At 39.1% G+C, this 21678-nt stretch overlaps 1 protein-coding gene across 2 annotated transcripts in view; it reads right to left on the bottom strand.

Annotated features, from left to right (window-relative positions):
• Nucleotides 1-21678, bottom strand: part of FBN1 (fibrillin 1) — a 264525-nt gene that overhangs the window by 219570 nt on the left and 23277 nt on the right. For both annotated transcript variants that reach the window (XR_003513124.1, XM_027554069.1), the window contains exons 3-4: nt 10681-10763; nt 7915-8013 (exon numbers count right to left, since the gene is read on the bottom strand). Coding sequence is in view for 1 of the 2 variants with exons in the window: in XM_027554069.1 (XP_027409870.1) it covers nt 7915-8013; nt 10681-10763 (182 nt within the window). In the remaining variant the exon portion in view is untranslated. The remainder of the gene's footprint in view (nt 1-7914; nt 8014-10680; nt 10764-21678) is intronic.

The raw sequence follows: 21678 nt of genomic DNA, 5'->3' as shown, positions 1-21678 counted from the left end.
ATTTCTCCTATCTGTAGCCCATTTGTTTAAAAACATCAAGCATCACAGGGTGGGGAGGGGGAAGCATTATGATAATTAATTATATCTCCATAAGTGCTCAGAGCATTCCCTGCCTGCTTGTAGGTGCTATATAAAACTCTGCCAAATTAATTTCTGTTTATTTAACTTGTGCTTCATGATAACGACACCACAAGCTATACTCAAACAAGAGACTGTGAAGTTGCCCATTGCGTCCTAAGCACTTACATAGCTCTGAGTGGGTTGCTATTAAAAATATTTTTATCTTTGTTTCCCCATATATAAAAGCAGAAATAACTTCTCTGTCAGAACATTGTTATAGAAATCAACCAACCCAGGAAACTGATTAAAACAGTTATTTTAGGCTCCTACAGTTCTATTAAAATGTCTTGGCCAAAATGTGTTTTCAAACTAAAAAACTATTTACAAGTATACAAAAGAAATGATTTGGTGAAAAACTTGGATAATATTCTAAGTAGGTCAGGAAAAGGTGTAAGTTGCTTTCAAATCTGAAGTTAAACTTAGCTTCATCCTATCTTAGCAAAACAGTGAGGATTGGGAAAAGCACAGGAAATGATGTCATCTGTCAAGCAGCAAAGGAACTCAACCCACAAACTGATTTCAATTAAAGTGGTTCATGCCAAGAGCTAATTTCCATTCCCACATGAGCAACAAAGCCATTTAGCTACTTTGAGATAAAAAAGCGAACAGTAGTTTAAACAGTGACTTTACATGAGTTTTTAAATTGAAAAACAGAATGAGTTCTTCTTTCTGGAAAGAATGATAAGTTTATATTTAAATGGAATATAATAAAAACCTCCCTGATACGTTCTTATATGTTTTTTCTACCCTATCTTTCAGGTAAACTTTTTCCAGCATAAAATATTCTTTCTCCTTTAAAAAATAAAAGCCCTTGATCAGACTTGGGAAACAATAAGGCACGGTTAGTCCATCGGCCCAAATAGACCAGTGAACCATGTATCCTTAGGCCAGAGGAGCAGGCTCAGCAACCGACTGCTGTTGTTGCTCAGGTGCTAAGTCGTATCTTATTCTTGGCGACCCCCTGGACTGTAGTAAGCACGTCAGGCTCCCCTGCCCTCCACTATCTCTTGGAGTTTGCTCAAATTCATGTCCATTGATAATAGGATTTTATTCACCTGCTTTGCCACAAACATGTTTACCAAATTTGCATTCTTTGTGAGTCTTAGACCTTTAGGAGAAAAAGTATTTCCTTAATGGAAGGAGCACTCATTCAGGATTTCTGTGGGAAATAAAGGAACAAGATACGAAGTTTCACTATAGTTTAGAGAGTATACAAACTGGTTTTATTTGTGATTGAGTCCTGCCATTGATGCAAATTCTAAATTTACTCTAAGGTGACAAAAAATTCCAGATATGTGGCAATTAGGAGACCAAGTTCTATTTCTCTAGAAAAAGCCAAATGAAAAATAAGGGCTCCATTTGAACTCATAGGATGCTCTAAACACCTCAAGTTAGAATATATTCTTAAACTCAATCAGCGTTAAGACTTTACCAGAAACTAAAAGTACTAGGGGAGTTCCAATGCCTGTGCACAGGTCTGTGGCTGCCACATACATATAGCTCCGAGGAGAACTTCTCCTCCAAGATGGGTGGAAAGCCTCAAAGCGTTTCAAATAAGGTTCAACATCCTAGAACTAACGAAAATGTTGCCATTAACCCTTATCCATATAGAGTCCCAAACGGATTTTATATGTTCCAGTAGAGGTCAGTCATTTCAGTCATTCAACAAATATTTACGGAATGCCCTCCATTTGCCAGGCATCGGAAAGAGCAGAAGAAACTTTCTTTAGATTATAGCCCAGCACAAGTTAATTCTTAAGAACAATCAGCCCAAAGAGAGCAAAGTGAACACACTACTGGAACAGCAGAGATGCAGGGCTAGGTCTACACACCTCAGGTAATGGTTTTCTTTGGGATGCATTAAGTTGGGAATGATCCTAAAATTCTTCCATTATCTTGGCAGGCACAAGGGGCAGAAAGAACACTGGGAGCCATTTGCAAATAAGCATCTGTATGGTAACATATGATTTTAATTTAAGCCCTTGGAAAAGTACAAGACAAATAGCTAGACTAACTTCTGGACTCAAAACCTGAGAAAACAGTCCATAGGGGCAGCCAGAACCACTGCAGGACAAAAATGATTTTCACTGGGAGAAGCAATGACATTTTAAGTGCATAGTCTGTGGTGCCTAAAGACACACCAATTAGTAGAGCAACTTCACTAAGGTATGTCAAAACAAAACAAAAAACCTAGCAGAGCTGAAAAAGATACAAAGACAGACAAGTTATATGATAGCAGTGATGAAGGCACTTCCATAGACAGTTAACTAGAAAGCAAAGAGTTCAATTGTTTCTACGGACAAATCTGAGCAGATTCCACCCAAGCTTCTTCTCTCTGTTCACATAAAACCCACGCTTTCCTGAAAAACCTTTCCAAGGTCACTTCTTCCAGACCAGCTACAATGCTACCTTCCCATCCTCTGAGTATGCTCATACTTACACTTTCAGCAATGGTTGCACCACACTTGCTCAAACTTGCTAACCCACTGCTCTACAATTGTTCCCCTGGGCTTCTTACATCCTTTAAGCTTGGATTCGGGTTGGGAGTACAAGTACCCCAAATTCTAAGTAAACTGAAATGAATTAAAAATGATAAAATCTTATCCAAACTAAAAGTGGTTCCAAACAGTAAAGATGTCAATCCTCTCCAAACTGACATACAGATTTAAAGCAGTTCTATCGAATTCCTAGAGAATATTTTTCTGTATATACAGACAAGATGAATCTAAAATTTATATGGAAAAGCAAAGGAACTAGAATAACAATTTTGAAAAAGAATAATTAAGTGGGAGGAATTAGTCTACTCAGTTTTGAAAACTTACCATAAGCTGCAGTAATCAAGACTGTACGATACTGGAGAAAGGACAGACAGATCAATGGAATAAAATAGAGACACCAAAAGTAGATGTATACAAACACACCCAACTGATTTTTTTGATAAAACTTAAAAAGTAATTCTACTGATGAAGGACAGCCTTTTTGGAAATATTAGGTTGGCCAAAAACATCCTATGGAAAAACCCAAATGAACTTTTTGGCCAACCCAATAAGTGGGCTGGAGGAATCAGACATTCACAGGTATCAACTACACCTAGACCTCAATGTAAATGTAACATTTAGAAAAAAAAAAAAAAAACTAGAGAAAATCTTCAGGATCTATGGCTCAGCAAAGAGTTCCTAGACTTGAGATCAAAAGCACAATTATTTTCCATTAAAGAAAAAATTGATAAATTGGACTCAAACATATTTTAAAACTTTTGCTCTGTTAGAAGATGAAGAGGAAGCTATAGACTGAGAGAAAACGTCTGCAAATTACATAGCTGATTAAGGGCTAGGATTTAAAGTACACATAGAACTCTCAAAACACTAAATTAGAAAAGAATCCAATTAGAATCAAGGCAAAAGACGTGAAGAGACAACAGTTCACTCAAGAAGATATATGCAGGTGACAAATAAGCACAGGAAAAAAATAATAAACATTAGAAGCCAGTAGGAAAAAACGCAAATTAAAATTACAGTGATGTAATTACCACATACCCATCAGAACAGCTAGAATTGAAAACAGCAGCAACCCTGATAGCTGGTGATAATGCAAAGAAACTGGGTCATTCATACATTGCTGGTGAGAATGTAAAATGGTACAGCCACTCCAAAAACAGCTGGCTGTTTCTAGAAAAGCTAAATATATAACTACCATATAACCCAGCAATTGCATTTCTGGGCATTTATCCCAAAGAAATAGACTTACATTCACACAAAAACCTGTACATAAATGTTCATAGCAGCTTTGTTTGAATAACCAAAAACTAGAAGTAACCCAGATATCTTTTGATGGGTGAATGGCTATACAAACCTTACATTCATAGCATGTAAATTCATCAATAAAAGGGAACAAAGTACTGATACACAAAACAACCACAAAAGGATGAATTCCCAGAGAATTATGCTGAGTGAAAAAAGACAATTCCCAAAGGTTATATACTATGTGATTCCATCTATATAACATTCTTGAAATGACAAAATTATAGAAACGGAGAACAGATTAGTGGTTGCCAGGGTTAAGGAGGATGTAGGAGGAAACGGATAATGAGAGAAACATGAAGAATCCTGGTGGTGATGGCAACATTCTGTAGCTTGACTGTATCTATGTCAATAACTTGATTGTATTATAGTATCACAAGACATTAACATGAGGAAAACTGGGTAAAAGACACCCAGGATGGCTACGAAGTACGTCTTACAATTGAATGTGAATCTACCATTAACTCAAACTAGTAAGTTTAATTTTTTAATCCTTTTAAGAAGCATAAAGAATAAAATAGAATGAGCATAAACTCAACTCAAAATTCTAAAATATGAAATTTAGGGAACACCTTTTATAATAATATACTGTATACTATTTAAAAAGATAATTATTATATTTATATATCTATATTATTTATTTTAGATATCTATTTTATATACTTTATCTATTTTACTTATCTATTGTACTTATATATATTTAAGGAGAGTGTGAGAAAATTCATGAATCACCCATGACAGGTCTTTATGAGAATTAGAATTGCTCAGGATCCATCTCTGGCCTCAGAGACTGAGAGAGTAGAGAGCAGTCCTAATATACCTAGAATTAAAGTCCAGAAAACCCACTGTTCTGAGCCTGTCTAGCCAATCCTCTTTTTGCCCTGGTGCCTCAACAACTGGTGGCAAGACTCCCAATAGGTTAACGGAAGCCATGACTTCCTGGTGTCCAAAGGAATTGCTGGCTGGCAGTTTGGACTTTCTGGAAATGCAATCTCTCATTCAGGTCACTAAGAGATCATTTCCTATTTTAACAGTCACAGGACACAAGTTGGAAACAACCTGAAAGAAAAACCTTCCTTTCATTCTTTATATTTTCAAATAAGAAGGCTAAAGCCTCCCAGGTCCTACAACTCACCTGGACCTCCTTGACTCCATCACATAACAAGTATACAGTTTCTCAGAGGAAATATTGGTAAAATGACCTAAATTTACTCCTTCTTACCAGAACCACAAGTTGTGAATGCAAACATTTCACTGAGTTAGATTATCTTTCTATTACCAGGGGAGTTAGCAAAGTGACCTACCCACATTTGTCTACCACACCATGGGCAGGAAGTTCTATAGGATGGCAGAGCTGTTTCCTAGAACATCATTTTAAAAGATCAGAAATGAATTCTGATCATTCCTCAGCTACCCTTAACTTATTAATAAAACATTCTGCCAGCTTTAGTTGTGCAAGCTGTCTGGACATTATTAGTTCAGGTAGAGTCCAAGCCAATGATTTTAAAGGCTCCAAATGCCTCAAAAACCCTCATGAAACCGTGTCCTCCCCCTCACTTCACTCTCCACTGGATTTTGTCCAGTGGACAAGCACCACAAACAGACCCAAACCTCCTCAAAGATTAGCATGCACAAGCCTTGGACTTCAGCCTCTACCCTAATCTGGCCCACAGGACCTTACCATTGCACTCCTCCTACCGCGCTACTAGCTCGAAATGTACTAGAACCACAGCTTTTCCCTCTGATCTTATTAACCTCTTTTCTTCACATCTCGTGATTTTTACTTGATTAAATCATTAGCAGCTCACACTATCATTGAAGACCTTTCCAGCTGGATATCCAGTTTGCCACCTGACTATACTTTCTCCCCCTTATGGAGTGGTGTGTTAGTGGCTGGTTGAAGGACCAATCTGAGGGATGGTTCTACTCCCAACTTGCTATGTAGTCTCCTTCCCCACCCGAGGCTCTCACTCCTCAGAGGCAACCTGGAGGTCATCATCCTGATAGAGGTGGAGACATCCAGCATGTTCCCCAAAGTGCTGCCAACTGAGCACTCTGCCTCCTGCTACTCCTCCAGCTCAAGTGCTCCTGATATATGGGATTAACCTCTTGTTGCTTGGAGAACATACATTCAAAACCAAGCTGAGATCAAGAAAGAACATTCTACCCTTTGTTGTTCACCTGAAACTCGCACAACATTATTAATCAGCTATACCTCAATACAAAATACAAAGTTAAAAAAACAGCAAAAAAAAAAAAAAGTAGAAGAACATGCTATACTCATTGCAATAAGCAAATGAGCCCCAGCCCACAGGAGAATTTCTATCCCAACCTACAACTGTCTGTATTTAGTCCTCATCTGTCTCCATTTGGTTTCCACCAGAAGCAAATTCTGAGACAATAACTCAAATGTCAGTGGTTTCTTTTAGAAGTAATTTCAGGAAACACTGGTATAGAGACTGGGAAAGTGAGACAGGTAACAGAAGGAAACCAATGAAGTACATTCTCAAGCCTGTTCCTACATGGGCAGCTCGGGCTCCACTAGGGAACTTTAGAAGACAGTGCATAACACACCTCATAGTTAAGCAAAATGAGAGGCAAGGAAGTACGGGCATTAATCCAACACTTTCCATTTGTCACTGGTTAAAAGGTGCTTCTAATTAATCCCCTCAGCCTTTCCAGCTTGCCATGCATGCTCCCTGGCCAGAAAAATGTTACAGAGCTCTAAAGGCAGAATTGTTTGTGTAACCCATGAATGCCAAGGTATGTGAGTGGGCACCAAGAAGGTCTGCTGCCCTGCACTATTGGCCCCATTCTGTTAGTTGGTTCATGACAACCACAGTTAAATGAGAACCAAAGTTAAACTTAATAGGTAATAGGATCTTGATCATGCTCAAGTCTCTACTAGCAATCAACAAAAAAGAATGTACTTATTCCACAATGCATGCATGCATGCTACGTTGCTTCAGCTGTGTCTGACTCTGCGACCCTATGGACTATAGCTCATCAAGCTCCTCTGTCCATGAGATTCTCCAGGCAAGAATACTGGAGTGGGTTGCCATGCCCTTCTCCAGGGGATCTTCCCAACCCAGGGATCGAACCTGCATCTCTTACATCTCCTGCATTGGCAGGTGGGTTCTTTGTCACTAGCACCACCTGGGAAGCTCCCAATATTCCATAATACTCTCAAAACCATGTCAAAACCAGAATATGCTGTAAGGGAAGAAATTGGAAGTGGAAAAGGAACCTAAGATTTTTGCCTTGGTAATGGTCAAGATGTTGAGGGGCTGTTTATATTGAACTTCATTTTTTAACAACTAATGACTCACCTCCTTCCCAACCCCCACATTTCCCCTAATTCACTGCTGAGCACCCATGTTAAAAACAAAAACAACAGAATATGCCAGCAAAGTCTCTGAATAATGAACTGTGGATATTTCCTTGGCATCATGGAATGAACAAAGTGGTAAAATTCTAAAAGGCAAAATATGTTTGTGCTTCATGATAAATCATCCCCAGTAAACTGCCATGATGACTCCTAATATTGTCCTCTTGCAAAAGGCAGGGGTCTCAAGTTGTAAAAAGTGTTTAATCAGATTCCTACTTCAGTACCACAAGGAAGAATGCCTAGTTTCCTTGAGTCAAAAATGTTCATTAAATGATCATGTCATTGAGTATATTTTATGGTATTTACACTGGAGATACAAAGATAAATAAGATGACACCTACACAGAAGGATGCCACAATCTTTATATTATTCATAGTAACTATGTCCCACAGGTAATTTCCCTATAAAAAGTGAAGAAGGGAAATGGGAGGCCAGACTGAGGAGAGCCATTCCAAGTATTTTGGGCAGAGCAGAGAAGGCAGATGTTCTAGTGAAAAAAAAAAAAAAAATGTATTGCAGGCAAGAGAAAAGCCAAAAGCAAATTTAGGAGAAAATAGGGCATAACCACATAAAATAATATTATATATAATGACATGTTATACTCACTGGATCTGGAGCCACAGGAAGGAGCTATCTGACCAGATGGGCAAGTGCACATATTTGGCCTCGAACAAAATCCATCCCCACAGGAATGCCGGCAAATGGCTATGAATAAAACCAGAGGTCTGTTAGCACATGGCTTTAGAGCACGGTGATTCACAGGGTCCCAATCCTCAGGTGAGGAAACTTGGACTATCAAGTTCCTTGATAACTTTGCTATCATGACCTGTGTGACCTTAGGCTTCAGGTCTATTCATGTATAAAACAAACCTGTTAGACTAAACAGAATCTAAAACTGGGAAGCTCCCTTATCCGTATGAGTAGTTCTCTAGCCTCTCTTTACTTATTCCACAGCTCACAATCTGTCAATAAGCCCAGGATAGTCTATAAAAGGAAAACAAAACAAAACAAAAATCCTGCATTGTTTAGTCGCTCAGTCATGGTCCAACTTTTTGTAACCCCATGGGCTGTAGTGTGCCAGGTTCCTCGGCCCATGCAATTTTCCAGGCAAGAATACTGGAGTAGGTTGCCATTTCCTCCTCTCTCTCTCTCTCTCTCTCTATATATACACACACACACACACACACACACACACACACACACATATATATATATATTTGTATGTTTGTATATATATTCCTGCATATACATACACACAAATATATATTTTGTTCAGTAGCTAAGTAGTGTCCAACTCTTTGTGAGCCCATGAACTGTAGCCCACCAGCCTTCTCTGTCCATGGGATTTCCCAAACAAGAATACTGGAGTAGGTTCTTTTCCTCCCCCAGGGGATCTTACTAACCCAGGGATCAAACCTGCTTCTCCTGTGTCTCTTGCATTGTCAGGAGGATTCCTTGCCACTGAGCCACCAAAGAAGTCCATATACATAATTATGTATGTATGGGGCTTTCTGTAGCTCAGTGGGTAGAGAATCTGCCTGCCATGCAGGAATCCGCCTATGATGCAAGAGACCTGGGTTTCATTCCTGGGTCTAGAAGATTCCCTTGGAGAAGGAAATGGCAACCTACTACAGTATTCTTGCCTGGAAAATCCCATGGACAGAGGAGCCTGGTGGGCTACAGGCCATGGGGTCACAAGAGTCAAACATGACTTAGCGACTAATACACATACACATTCTGTTTTTTACACTAACTTAGAGTTAGTGATATAAAACTTGTAGCAGTATTCTTGGTAGCCTATTTTATTGTAAATATTTAAAATTTAGTAATCTTTATAAAAAATTTCATGGCTGGCTCAGACCGCTTCCTGGTTCAGATCCTGCCAGCTGAGAACTTCTGATCTACAGAGCAACTTGTATCCTACACATTTAGTCCTGTTGTGAACCACATCAACAGTCTGAGAAGAGAAGTGTGAATCCACTTAATAGTACTGATTCTACAGTCAGGAAGCCATTAACATCTTCAAGCCACCCAGAGACTAATATCATACTGGTACCAAATGCTCTGCTAACTGGACTGAAGAATAAGTTCAAGTGGCAAATGGTTTATGCTTATAAAAAGACCAAGATTTGGTCACTACTCTTTTATACTCATAGACTTGATTCTTTCTATCAAACTCCTGCACAAACTTGCATGAAGTAAATGAAATATGCAAGGCCAAAAATAATGCCCTTGATAGAAAATGCATCAAAACGTCAGAAGAGCCCTAGGATGGAGATTGAAAACTATTAAGAAATAAGCTTTCAAAAGGCTCTACAAATACTTGAATACCTGAAGATAGCATTTCTCAGAGATTCCACAGAACACTAGGGAAAGGGTTTTGTTGTCAAGTTCATTTAGAAAACTCCAAAAACCATTACATCCCTCTCTTAGTCAGCTTTGATTTTGAAATAAACCACAAGGTGTCAAATGAATAAGTTTTTTTAGTCAAAATCAAGAAATGGGAAGGAAATTAACTTTTTCAGGTCACCAAGAGAATGCTGATTGAAATAATCTCTTCTTCTCCACAGACCATTTTTGGCCAAATGAGAAGGGGGATGACATGATTCCTTACTGGCTTCTCAGCTCTAAATTTCCCTATTATACTAATGGATTTTTCCAAAAACTGAAAATTATTTCACAGGTGTGATGACTGTAAAAGTTCATGCAGGACCAATGCCATAATTAATCTGACTTAGTATCTCCATTAAACACCACCTTGTCTGGTATGTGACTTGTCACACACATTTGTGGGATATGAGAATCTGAGCTTTGCCACAGAAGCAGAATCAATACAGGAATCTCTGGTACCATCAGAGTTCCTCCCCCAGTCTTCTCACTCATTTTCATATGATGCTCTATCTGCTTTCTCTCCTCTTTGTCTAAGAGTTAGGTTTCCTTTTAGCCTCCATCACCCAAATTCAACACGCAAGGTTTGGGTAGGCTTGTAGGTGGCCAACACGGAAATTACAATAAGGAAGGCAGCAATGATAAACTTTTTTAAAAAACCCCATCAAAGTGATGACATAGTCTACGCAGCCAGGAATAATAGATGCAATGACTTGAAACCTTAATCAGAGTATCCCTGTGGCTTTATTCCCTCTATCTCAGAAACATTTTAAAAGAAGTCACTGAATTAAAGTATTAACAGTGGCTTGCCTGAGTTAATATATTCCAAAGCTGGATTCAGAGGAAGTAGGAAAATCTTTGAGCTGGAAGGCTCTGCTATAAACATATTAATGGTATGTAGTTACATAGGACAGAATACTAAGAATCACCATGCAACCAAAACAAAAGAAAACGATGAAAAATAATAGATTGCCTATTACTTACGGACAATACACTGATTTCCACCAGGTAAAGTCTTCCATCCAGGGCAACAGTAAGCATTATAACGTGATCCACAGACATTGGGTCTGAAATAAAAACAAAAAAATTTCAATCATAATAACTCCATATTTTTTTTTCAAAAAAGAATATGTGACTAAATTAAAGGAAAAAATTCCTGAGCTATTAGAACAGTATGAATCTTTGCAGACAAGAACAGTACGCTCATGGGACTCAATGCTGGCTTAGTAGTTTGGTACATTTTAACATAATGATACCAATAAGGATATGCTTAATATCACCTATGTACACAGAGCATCAGGAAAATAAAGACCATAGAAACAAAATGCAGTTCTATCACAATGCACGGATATAAAAATTTATGGTGTTACACGAGTCTAGTTTAAACAACGTATTTACCAATCTAGTTAAGAAAAGTCATCATGAAGTATACCGAATATTAGGTCTTATATTTTTACTCATTGAAGTTGTGTGTATTTTTTCCTATGGCCAATCTACCCTCTAAAATATGACCACATTCTTCCTTTCACCAGAATTATAGGAATGCAAACTCCAACATTAGTCAGAAAAAAAAAAAAAGCCAAAACATGTAAATATTTCTTTAGCAAAAGTTTGGAAACATAGTTGATACCCACAGTTACAGGAAAATAAAGTCCATGTCAACTGGATTTCTTGTTTACAGACAGTTCATCACATGTTTTGGAACAAAGCCAAGCATTCAGAATCCAGATGATCCATATTTAACACTTTAAGGGAACAACTGGGTAAAGATTTAGCAAATTTTATACTGGAAACTAAGGCAGAGGATATAACACAGACACCCAGAAGAAACCATTCATTTCACTCTGCCACATCTGTGGGCCTGAACATTGACGCCAGTTCTTCAGGTTGAGGGGCTGATAAGGCAGATCAAATGTTTTACAATCGATTTCACAAAACAGCAGCTATCCCAAGCCTTGCTGGTATAAATACTATAGTCCCATAAGTATAAGCCTTTAAAAACTATTGCAGAGCTAAAATACATTTTCTGTTGGGGTATACTCACATATTCTCACTATATTTGCACAGAACCCTCCTGTATTCTCCCTAAACTCACCACCTTAACCAAATGCAGGATTGGAAAATGAGCTCAAGTCTTTGCCTGTCCTGAACTCCCTTTACAGCCCCAGAGAACCTGGAACATCCTACAGGGAAAAATGCATACTTCAGACCAACTGATGCTGACATTAGAAAGAGAAAGAAGGATGGAGGAGCCAAGGAGAGGGCCCCAAATACATACCTAGCCAGGGTAAGATTAGCCAGGGTAGAATAGCCAGGGCTATTCCAACACTAGACAGAAAATTATTGGATAGAGGCTTAATATGTGCCTGGTGTTGGGAACTCTCTGAGCCTTAGTTTATTTCTCTACAATTGGGATAATGGAATGTGTCCACATCACATGTGTGTGTATCAGATGAAATAATGAACATGCTGCTGCTGCTGGTGCTGCTAAGTCGCTTCAGTCGTGTCTGACTCTGTGCAACCCCACAGACGGCAGCCCACCAGGCTTCCCCATCCCTGGGATTCTCCAGGCAAGAACACTGGAGTGGGTTCCCATTTCCTTCTCCAATGCATGAAAGTGAAAAGTGAGAGTGAAGTCGCTCAGTCCTGTCCGACTCTTAGCGACCCCATGGACTGCAGCCTACCAGGCTCCTCTGCCCATGGGATTCTCCAGGCAAGAGTACTGGAGTGGGGTGGCATCGCCTTCTCCGAATGAACATGGAAAGCTTATAAATGAAAAGGAAAATGAAAACACATAGCAGCAGCAGCATGGTGGTGGAATTATCTTCTGATCTAAATTAGCTATTCAGCCAAAGGAACCATAAGAGATTATGGAAGAGAGAGAAACTTTACTGGGAATTCCAAGCCAAATGCTGTCCATTCTCTGTCCCTCCTGTGACAAAGTAGTGCCCTAAACTTTAGTTCGGAGTGCCCAGAACTTCCCAGGGCAACTCATAATCTTGGAAAGGGGAGTGAGAGGAAGAGATAGGACAGACAGCTGGGGCAGGAGAACACCCAAACTTCACAAAAGTTCTCTCAATCTAAAATGACAATCCAGGCCAAAGTCAACCACCTCAAACCTTCCCCACCAACAACTCCACTGGATTCGATGCAACTCCAAACCAAACCCTGGAAGAGCTTCAGAGAGTTCCTGAGCCTTTTGTAGGGTGTCCTGTACTCAGAGTAACTATGTTTTTCAAACAAAAACCAAGACACATTGTCTGACAAGAATGAGTGTATTTATGGAGTAAACACATACAACAGGGTTAAAAAAAAAAAAAAAGTAGGTAAAAAAGAGTACAAAATCAGTCCTACAAAGCAAGATATTCAAAAGACTTTCCAAGATATTTGAAAAATCACAGTAATAGACATTCTTTATTGTTCCTTCAATGTTTAGAATCAACCTATAGACAAAACATGGACGACACTGCAATTTACAATGGTTACAAAACAAAAGGTAAATGTTTTAAACAATCATGGGTCGTAAATCAAGAAATAGTTGGAAAGAAAAGCGTGGAGAGAAATAAAGCAATTGATTCAGGAAACAGAGGTTTAAGAACCTAATTTTTTTAAATACCAATAACTAAAAGTCATTCAATAATTATTTTTTAAATGGGAAAGAGAAGAGAGAGTAAAAGTATAGATCCAAGTGAGCTATGTCCCCATCTCTCACCGCAAGAAGCCAATATGTACTGTTTAAATGTAGACACAGAGTTACAAACACAGTGCATGGTGTCAGGAGGATAAACACGAGAAGAAATAAAAACAGAAATGGTTAAAACTGGTTACCCCAGGAGATGAAGATCTGGGGAAGCAGAAAGTTCTTTTGCTTCCTCAATTAATACCCATCTATAACTATTCATTTTAAAAATATGTCCTGTTATACTTTGATCATCTTTTATTTAAAACAACAATTTTTACTTTAAACGTATGAACTTCTTATCTCATAAACAGGGTAATTCCTGCTTCATTCGAATGAAGCATTCATCGTTCCCTTTCATTAATTATCACATTTTCATTTCATTGCATTTCTTAAAATTCTATATAGTGTTGAATTATGATTTCTTTTCATGCTCTGACTTTTTGGAGTTTAATAACTTTGTCCTTTTTAATAGGTAATATATTATTTAACTTCAACAAATATCATCAAATGACAATTGCTTTGTCTTGTTACCATTTGTTCTTCAACAACACTAAACCCTACTATGTCTTGTGGCTGAATACAAAGTATTAGAAAGATATAAGTTTTCTCCTCTGCTGACTTTGGTCTTGAGAACTGCAAACTAACTGGATGGCACTTATTCTACTTACACACACACACACACACACAAGGTTTAATTCTAGAAATGAATGTCTTATTTAAGTTGGAAAGCACTAAGATATTTGAAGTCTAAAGTAGACATGTTGGATTATTTCCATTCCAAAAGATTTTACTCTCCAGGTTTCAGCACAAAAAATCATTAATAAAGAAGACAAATCATTAATGAAGTTACTTTTTTGTGTAAATAAAAGTGTAGCATTCAGACCTCTTCCTTTGTACTTCATCAGATATACCCACCAACCCATCACTAACAAAAGTCAGAGTTAGAGCTCCATGCAAGTGGCAGTAGCATTCAGCAAATTAAAGGTAAAATTCAAAGAGAAAAGATATGCCAAGTGCTAAAGACACATTATTTCATCTTCATAGAAACTCTCTAAGCTAAATTCCATTATTACTATTTTAACAGTAAGGAAACTATATCTTAGGAAGGGTAAACAAGCTAGCTAGCTAAAGTCCCATAGCTTAGAAGTAGAGAATGGGGATTTGAACCCAGGAAATCTTATTTTAGAGCACACTGTCTTAAGGCAAAGATGTATTTAGGTAATAAGATGATATTCGCTCAGCAGCATTAATGGTGGCATAGATTAAAAATATCAAAAAATGTCCATCAACTGACCAAAGCCAAACATAAACTGTTTTACCTGATTCTTAATAGTTTATGGTGGGAAGGATATGATTCCACTTTACTGCTATACATTACATTTTTTCAATTACTCTTTGTAACTTTTCTTACCAGTTGCTCTGAATGTTAGCCCTGCAATAACCCAACTCCAGTCACTCTAGGGGAGGGGTGAGCCTCGGCAGGCTGGATATTTGGATCCAGTTCAGACACAGTCTCAGAGATTGTGTGGGCTAGCTAAAGCCCCTCTCAATGGAGCAAACAGCTGGGCTCTACCACGTCTGACCACATCATTGTAAGAATTGGCCTCTGTGTGAGATGTCTGCAGTGTGTCCACATTCCTAAGCCAGAACCCACTTCTGTGAGTCTGGCGTCTTATAGCCAGGATAGCCCTTCTGTTTCCTATCCCAAATGCAAAGTATTTTTCAGACAAGACCAGGGTAATCAAAACAAATTCAAGGGACTCCTATTTTATATGCATGAGTTTCTCAGTTGTGAAGTGATAAAACTTTGGACAAACAGAATAATAAGCATTAGGTAAAGGCTAATGATAATGTTCATGGGGTTCTCAAGGCAAGAATAGTGAAGTGGTTTGCCATTCCCTTCTCCAGTTAAAAGACGCTTACTCCTTGGAAGGAAAGTTATGACCAACCTAGATAGCATATTCAAAAGCAGAGACGTTACTTTGCCAACAAAGGTCCATCTAGTCAAGGCTATGGTTTTTCCTGTGGTCATGTATGGATGTGAGAGTTGGACTGTGAAGAAAGCTGAGCGCCAAAGAATTGATGCTTTTGAACTGTGGTGTTGGTGAAGACTCTTGAGAGTCCCTTGGACTGCAAGGAGATCCAACCAGTCCATCCTGAAGGAGATCAGCCCTGGGATTTCTTTGGAAGGAATGATGCTAAAGCTGAAACTCCAGTACTTTGGCCACCTCATGCAAAGAGTTGACTCATTGGAAAAGACCCTGATGCTGGGAGGGATTGGGGGCAGGAGGAGAAGGGGACGACAGAGGATGAGATGGCTGGATGGCATCACTGACTCGATGGACATGAGTCTGAGTGAACTCCGGGAGCTGGTGATGGACAAGGAGGCCTGGCGTGCTGCGATTCATGGGGTCGCAAAGAGTCAGACACGACTGAGCGACTGAACTGAACTGAACTGAAAGGTTAATGATATGGACCCTGCTGGCTTCTTTGACCTTCAGAGAAAAAAGTTATCATTTAGTCCTCTTGAGCATAAGTATGGGGAGGTATCAAAAGCATATGCCACCACATGACAAAAGGTGCCCATGTAACACACCTCAAGGTAGACATTCCTAATAGTCCAGTTTCAGAGTTTAAAAATAATTACAACTTTATCAAAAATGAGATGAAAAAACTATAATATGCAAATGAGCTATATATAATGTGGAACCATACATCATTATTTTATGAGTACTTTGACAGATTTTATCCAGGTAAAAAGAAAAACCATCGGTGCTATCTCATAAATGACTCTATTGCTTCAGTAAACTTTGCAACTGCCCCGCCCTTATTTTATTTATTTTATTCTGGCTCTCTTCTTAGCCGAAGGCAGAGGTCACAGCAGTGATTTGAATACATGTGACCGTTCCAACCCATCTGCCAGTCACAACAAATCGAGTAATGAAACTTCAAACCCCAGCAATGAAAATGGCTTCCATGGCCTTCTCAAGCATCAGCCAGGCTCTCCAGACCCCAGGACGTATTTCTGGATTGTCTGGATCAGCACTGGCTGGGACACAGACAATCCTGGCTTTCTCGTTGGAAGACTTAAGCCAGTCAGCCAACCTCTCTAACCTACCGCACACAATTCTTCTGAATGAAAATGATTTCAAAAGGAACAGGAAGATGAACCATTGGTATTCTGGTTTGAAGGAGGTTTATCCTCTTCTTGCTTTCTCCCAACTGTTAGACTAGTAACTCCATTATCCTCACCTCCAAAGCTAGTGTCTGTCTGTTTCTCAAGGCTTCCCTCCCTTCACTTCTTTTCCCTCCTTCCTTTCTCTTTCTCTCTCTCTCTCTCTCTCTCTCTCTCTCTCTCTCTCGACTTCTACTCTCAGGGCCTCTAGAATGAAATGGTCTGTTACTACCTCCAACTGACAGAGGATGAGATGGTTGCATGGCATCACTGATACAATGGACATGAGTTTGAGCAAATTCCAAGAGACAGGAGAAAATGAAGGACAGGGAAGCCTGGTGTGCTGCAGTCCACAGGGTCACAAAGACTTAGCAACTGAACAACAGCAGCAACAAGGCATCCAAGATCACATAACTCATCTTCTGGTATAGCCAGTAAATTCACTGCTGAGCACACAATAAGGCATGTGAATAACTGCCTTGTCTACAAGGCGAGTATAGACAAACGCAAAGCCATTCAACCATATGCAGTGAGAATCTATTGTGTGTTAGGCCCTGTGTTAGATAAGAAATAAAACTAACTAAGAGAAGCATACTTAACACCAAGATCATGGTTTCTAATACCATTCTCCAATAAAAGGAACCAGGGCTCCTGGGACACAGGGCTGACTCGAGGACTGGGCAAGAAGTGCACAGGGTGAGTCTGGAGTATCACGTGGCGATAGAAAGTAGAAGGTAACTACCAAACAAAGAACAGAACTCACAAGGATGAGCATATGTCAAGGATACAGGAGCCAAATGAAGAGCTCCCAGTGGCCAAAGCTAGAAACATTTAAGTAGCAGAATAACAAAAGTAGTATTGGATTATAATCCAAAGTATAAAATAAATGTCTATGAGTCAAGATTGATAAATACACGATTGAATAAATAAAGGCAAGAAAAGAGCAAAGTCTCTTGTGCTAATAAGTTCCAAATAATTTATGTAGATACTCTGCCTTCAAAAAGGTGAAGTATAACTCACTACTCCTTAAACATTTCCCAAGAAATCCTAATTGAGGGATGATCTACAAAATTCCTAACCAATAGTCCTCAAAACTGTCATGGTCATCACAAACAAGGAAAGTCTGAAACTGTCACATTCTAAGAAGACATGAAAACTAAATGTAATGTGTGGCATCCTGGATGGGATTTTGAACATTCAAAAGGACATTCGGTTAAAAAATAAATTAATCTGAATAAAAAATGGACTTTAGTTAACAAAAATGTATCAATATTGGTTCAGTTAATTGTCCTCAATGTATTAAAGTAGTATAGGAGGCTAACAGCGGAGAAATTTGTGTCCAGGGTTTACAGGAGCTCTTGGTATTATCCTCCTGTTTTGTTTTTTTTTTTTTCCTTGTAAATCTAAAACTGTTCTAAAATTTATTAGAACTTTTAAAGTTTATTTAAAAGTAAAATAACAATAATATTGTTACCATGCAATTATAAATAAACTGTTACATTCCCTCAAAGGTGACTAAGATAAGAGTCTTTGCTCTTGAAAGAAGACAGACAAGTATGCATAGCAGGCCAGTGTGACAGGTAAAACGCAGATGTCTAGGCCTGCCTGAGGAGCTAAGGAAGCTCAGAACAAGAGCATCTAGCCTCATCACCCGAGGTAAGCTTGGAAGGGGACTATCTGAGTTATGCCTTGATGCTTCCCAGTTGCTAAGAGGGGTCACTAGTTTTATTTCATCCCACTGTTGAAATTACTCTCAAATCCTCTAACCCCATTAGTAAATCCCTTGTCCAAATCCTAGTGTTTCACTGTTGGACTAATATCACATTCCTTTTTCCTGGCTTCTTAGTTCCTCTCTGCTCCACTAGGACAATGTAGCTAAGCTGCTTCTTTTTTTAATTACTTTTTATTGGAGTACAGTTGCTTTACCATATTGTGTTAGTTTCTACTGTACAGCAGTTGGACTTCCTTCCCATTTAGGTCACCACAGAGCATTGTCTAGAGTTTCCTGAGATATGCAGTAGGTTCTCAGTAGTTGCTAAGCATCTTTTCATATTCACCATGCCTAATTCTATTCTCCTGGGATACAGAGATAGACCTTTAATCACCATAAAATGTTAAACATCTCACTATTAGCTTCAGATGCCTTTCAGCTCTGCTCCTCCTCTTCAGGGACTCAGGTGTCACTCATGTACAAACCCCCTCCCCCAATACACACACACACACACACACACACACACACACACACACACACACACACACTCTAAACTCTTCTTTCACATTTATACTAGCTCTTCTACCTTTGTGTTTAGTGTATAATTCCATCTCCCCTCATAACACTAATCTCTTTTCCTTGATTAATCCCATCATGTTTCAACCTACCAACACAATTCCAGACATACTTCTCAAAAACCTACATATGTGATATTGCAATTATATACTTTAAATAATTTTATGTACAGATTCTCATCTGTGAAACCCACCCATAGGCCCTCTGATCCCAGTCAGACAGTTCTTCAAACAGAGAAACAATGCTTGTTATGCCAGGAACATCTGGAGTCTGTTCAGAAGCACACAAGAGAACACTGACTAAATGCCTCAGTAAGTACAAATCATAATTAACAAAGATTAATACCATCTCTTCAGTATCATAAACAGGCCAGCTGTAAATGAGGCCAACATAGAAAACTGTCTCATAGTGAGAACTATTTCTTATAAATTAATCTATTTAACAGAAGAATATTCCATGCCTATTTAAATGGTTATAGACAGTTAAATGGGGTTCCCTAGTGGTTCAGATAATAAAGAAGTGAAAGTGAAGTAGCTCAGTCGTGTCCGACTCTTTGCAACCCCATGGGCTTCAGCCTCCCAGGCTCCTCCATCCATGGGATTTTCCAGGCAAGAGTACTGGAGTGGGTTGCCATTTCCTTCTCCAGGGGATCTTCCTGACTCAGGGATTGAACCCCGGTCTCCCGCATTGCAGGCAGACGCTTTACGCTCTAAGCCACCAGGGAAGCCCAGATAATAAAGAATCTGCCTGCAATGTGGGAGACCTGAGTTTGATCCCTGGGTTGGGAAGATCTCCTGGAGAAGGGCATGACAACCCAGTCCAGTATTCTTGCCTGGACAATTCCATGGACAGAGAAGCCTAGCAGGCTACAGTCTGTGAGGTTTCAAAGAGTCAAACAAAACTGGGTGACTAACATTTGCAGACAGTTAAATAGTAATGCATAATGGTTTCATGGCTTGGCCATTTTGTGGATATTCTGATCATTAATTTATTCTAATCAGTGAGGTTATCAATGTTTATAACTCAGGGATCAATACATTTCCTTTGAGAAAATACAATATCAATGTACAGAAAATACTCATATATAAATATCTGATTCTACTTATTTCTTCAGCAAAAGAAAACCATAAATCCCAAAGGTGACTCAACTCAGCAAAAGTTTGAAGTGTACTTTCTCATGGAAGATTGTTGTGTCTGATCAAAGTCACTGATGGGGCCAGCATTTGTGGTCAATTCCTAAAGACGAGCATCACAGAACTCAGCAGGTAGCCTGGAGAGGTTCCTCTGGCTACACTGCTAGAATGGAGGCTTTTCCCTCCCTAATCTGTTTGCACCAGTGGCACAGAGAGGATGAGACTTGCACAGTTTCATTTTATGTATGCCCTAAGTTGTGTTTTGTGGAAATTTTGTGTTGATCCAAAGCAATAGCCCTAGAACCTGAAAGCCAAAGAATTTAGGTTGCCATATCAAGGACACACATACAGACACACACACACAGACAAACACACACACACACACACACACACACACACACACACACACACACACACACCTTCAGCCTTTCTCAGCTAAGGAAACCCAGTTGCTAAGGCAGTTCCCCAAATCTGGGAGATCATTTTACAGTGGCAGCCAGTTTAAATCCTGTTGCAATTTTTTATAGGTGACTGAAATGGGAAAACCACTAGATCATTCAGGTATTACCTAAATCGAATCCCTTACAGTTATGCAGTGGAAGTGACAAACAGGTTCAAGGGATTAGATCTCATAGAGTGCCTGAAGAACTATGGACGGAGGTTCCAGACATTGTACAGGAGGCAATGATCAAGACCATCCCCAAGGGGAAAAAAATGCAAAAAGGCAAAATGGTGTCTGAGGAGGCCTTACAAATAGCTGAGAAAAGAAGAGAAGCTAAAGGCAAAGGAGAAAAGGAAAGATATAAGCACCTGAATGCAGAGTTCCAAAGAATAGTAAGGAGAGATAAGAAAGCCTTCCTCAGTTATCAACGCAAAGAGATAGAGGAAAACAACAGAATGGGAAAGACTAGAGATCTCTTCAAGAAAATTAGCGATACCAAAGGAATATTTCATGCAAAGATGGACACAATAAGGACAGAAATGGTATGGACCTAACCTAATGGTATGGATCTAATGGTATGGAAGCAGAAGATATTAAGAAGAGGTGGTAAGAATACACAGAAAAACTATACAAAAAAGATCTTAATGACTCAGATAACCATGATGGTGTGATCATTCACCTAGAGCCAGACATCCTGGAATGAGAAGTCAAGTGGACGTTAGGAAGCATCACCACGAACAAAGCTAGTGGAGGTGATGGAATTCCAGTTGAGCTATTTCAAATCCTAAAAGATGATGCTGTGAAAGTGCTACACTCAATATGCCAACAAATTTGGAAAATTCAGCAGTGGCCACAGGACTGGAAAAGGTCAATTTTCATTCCAAACCCAAAGAAAGGCAATGCCAAAGAATGTTCAAACTGCCACACAATTGCACTCATCTCACATGGTGGCAAAGTAACCCCCAAAATTTTAAGCCAGGCTTGAACAGTACATGAACTGAGAACTTGCAGATGTTCAAGCTGGATTTAGAAAAGGCAGAGGAAAGAGAGATCAAATTGCCAACATGCGTTGGATCATCGAAAAAGCAAGAGAATTTCAGAAAAACATCTACTTCTGCTTTATAGACTACACCAAAGCTTTTGACTATGTGGATCACAACTAACTGGAAAGTTGTTAAAGAGATGGGAATACCAGACCACCTGACCTGCCTCCTGGAAAATCTGTATGCAGGTCAAGAAGCAACAGATAGAACTGCACATGGA

The sequence above is a fragment of the Bos indicus x Bos taurus genome, chromosome 10 (genome assembly GCF_003369695.1).
Source record: "Bos indicus x Bos taurus breed Angus x Brahman F1 hybrid chromosome 10, Bos_hybrid_MaternalHap_v2.0, whole genome shotgun sequence".
In the NCBI taxonomy this organism is placed as follows: domain Eukaryota; kingdom Metazoa; phylum Chordata; class Mammalia; order Artiodactyla; family Bovidae; genus Bos; species Bos indicus x Bos taurus.
The sequence above is the reverse complement of the archived record's forward strand: the minus strand, read 5'-3'. Positions and strand labels throughout refer to the sequence as shown.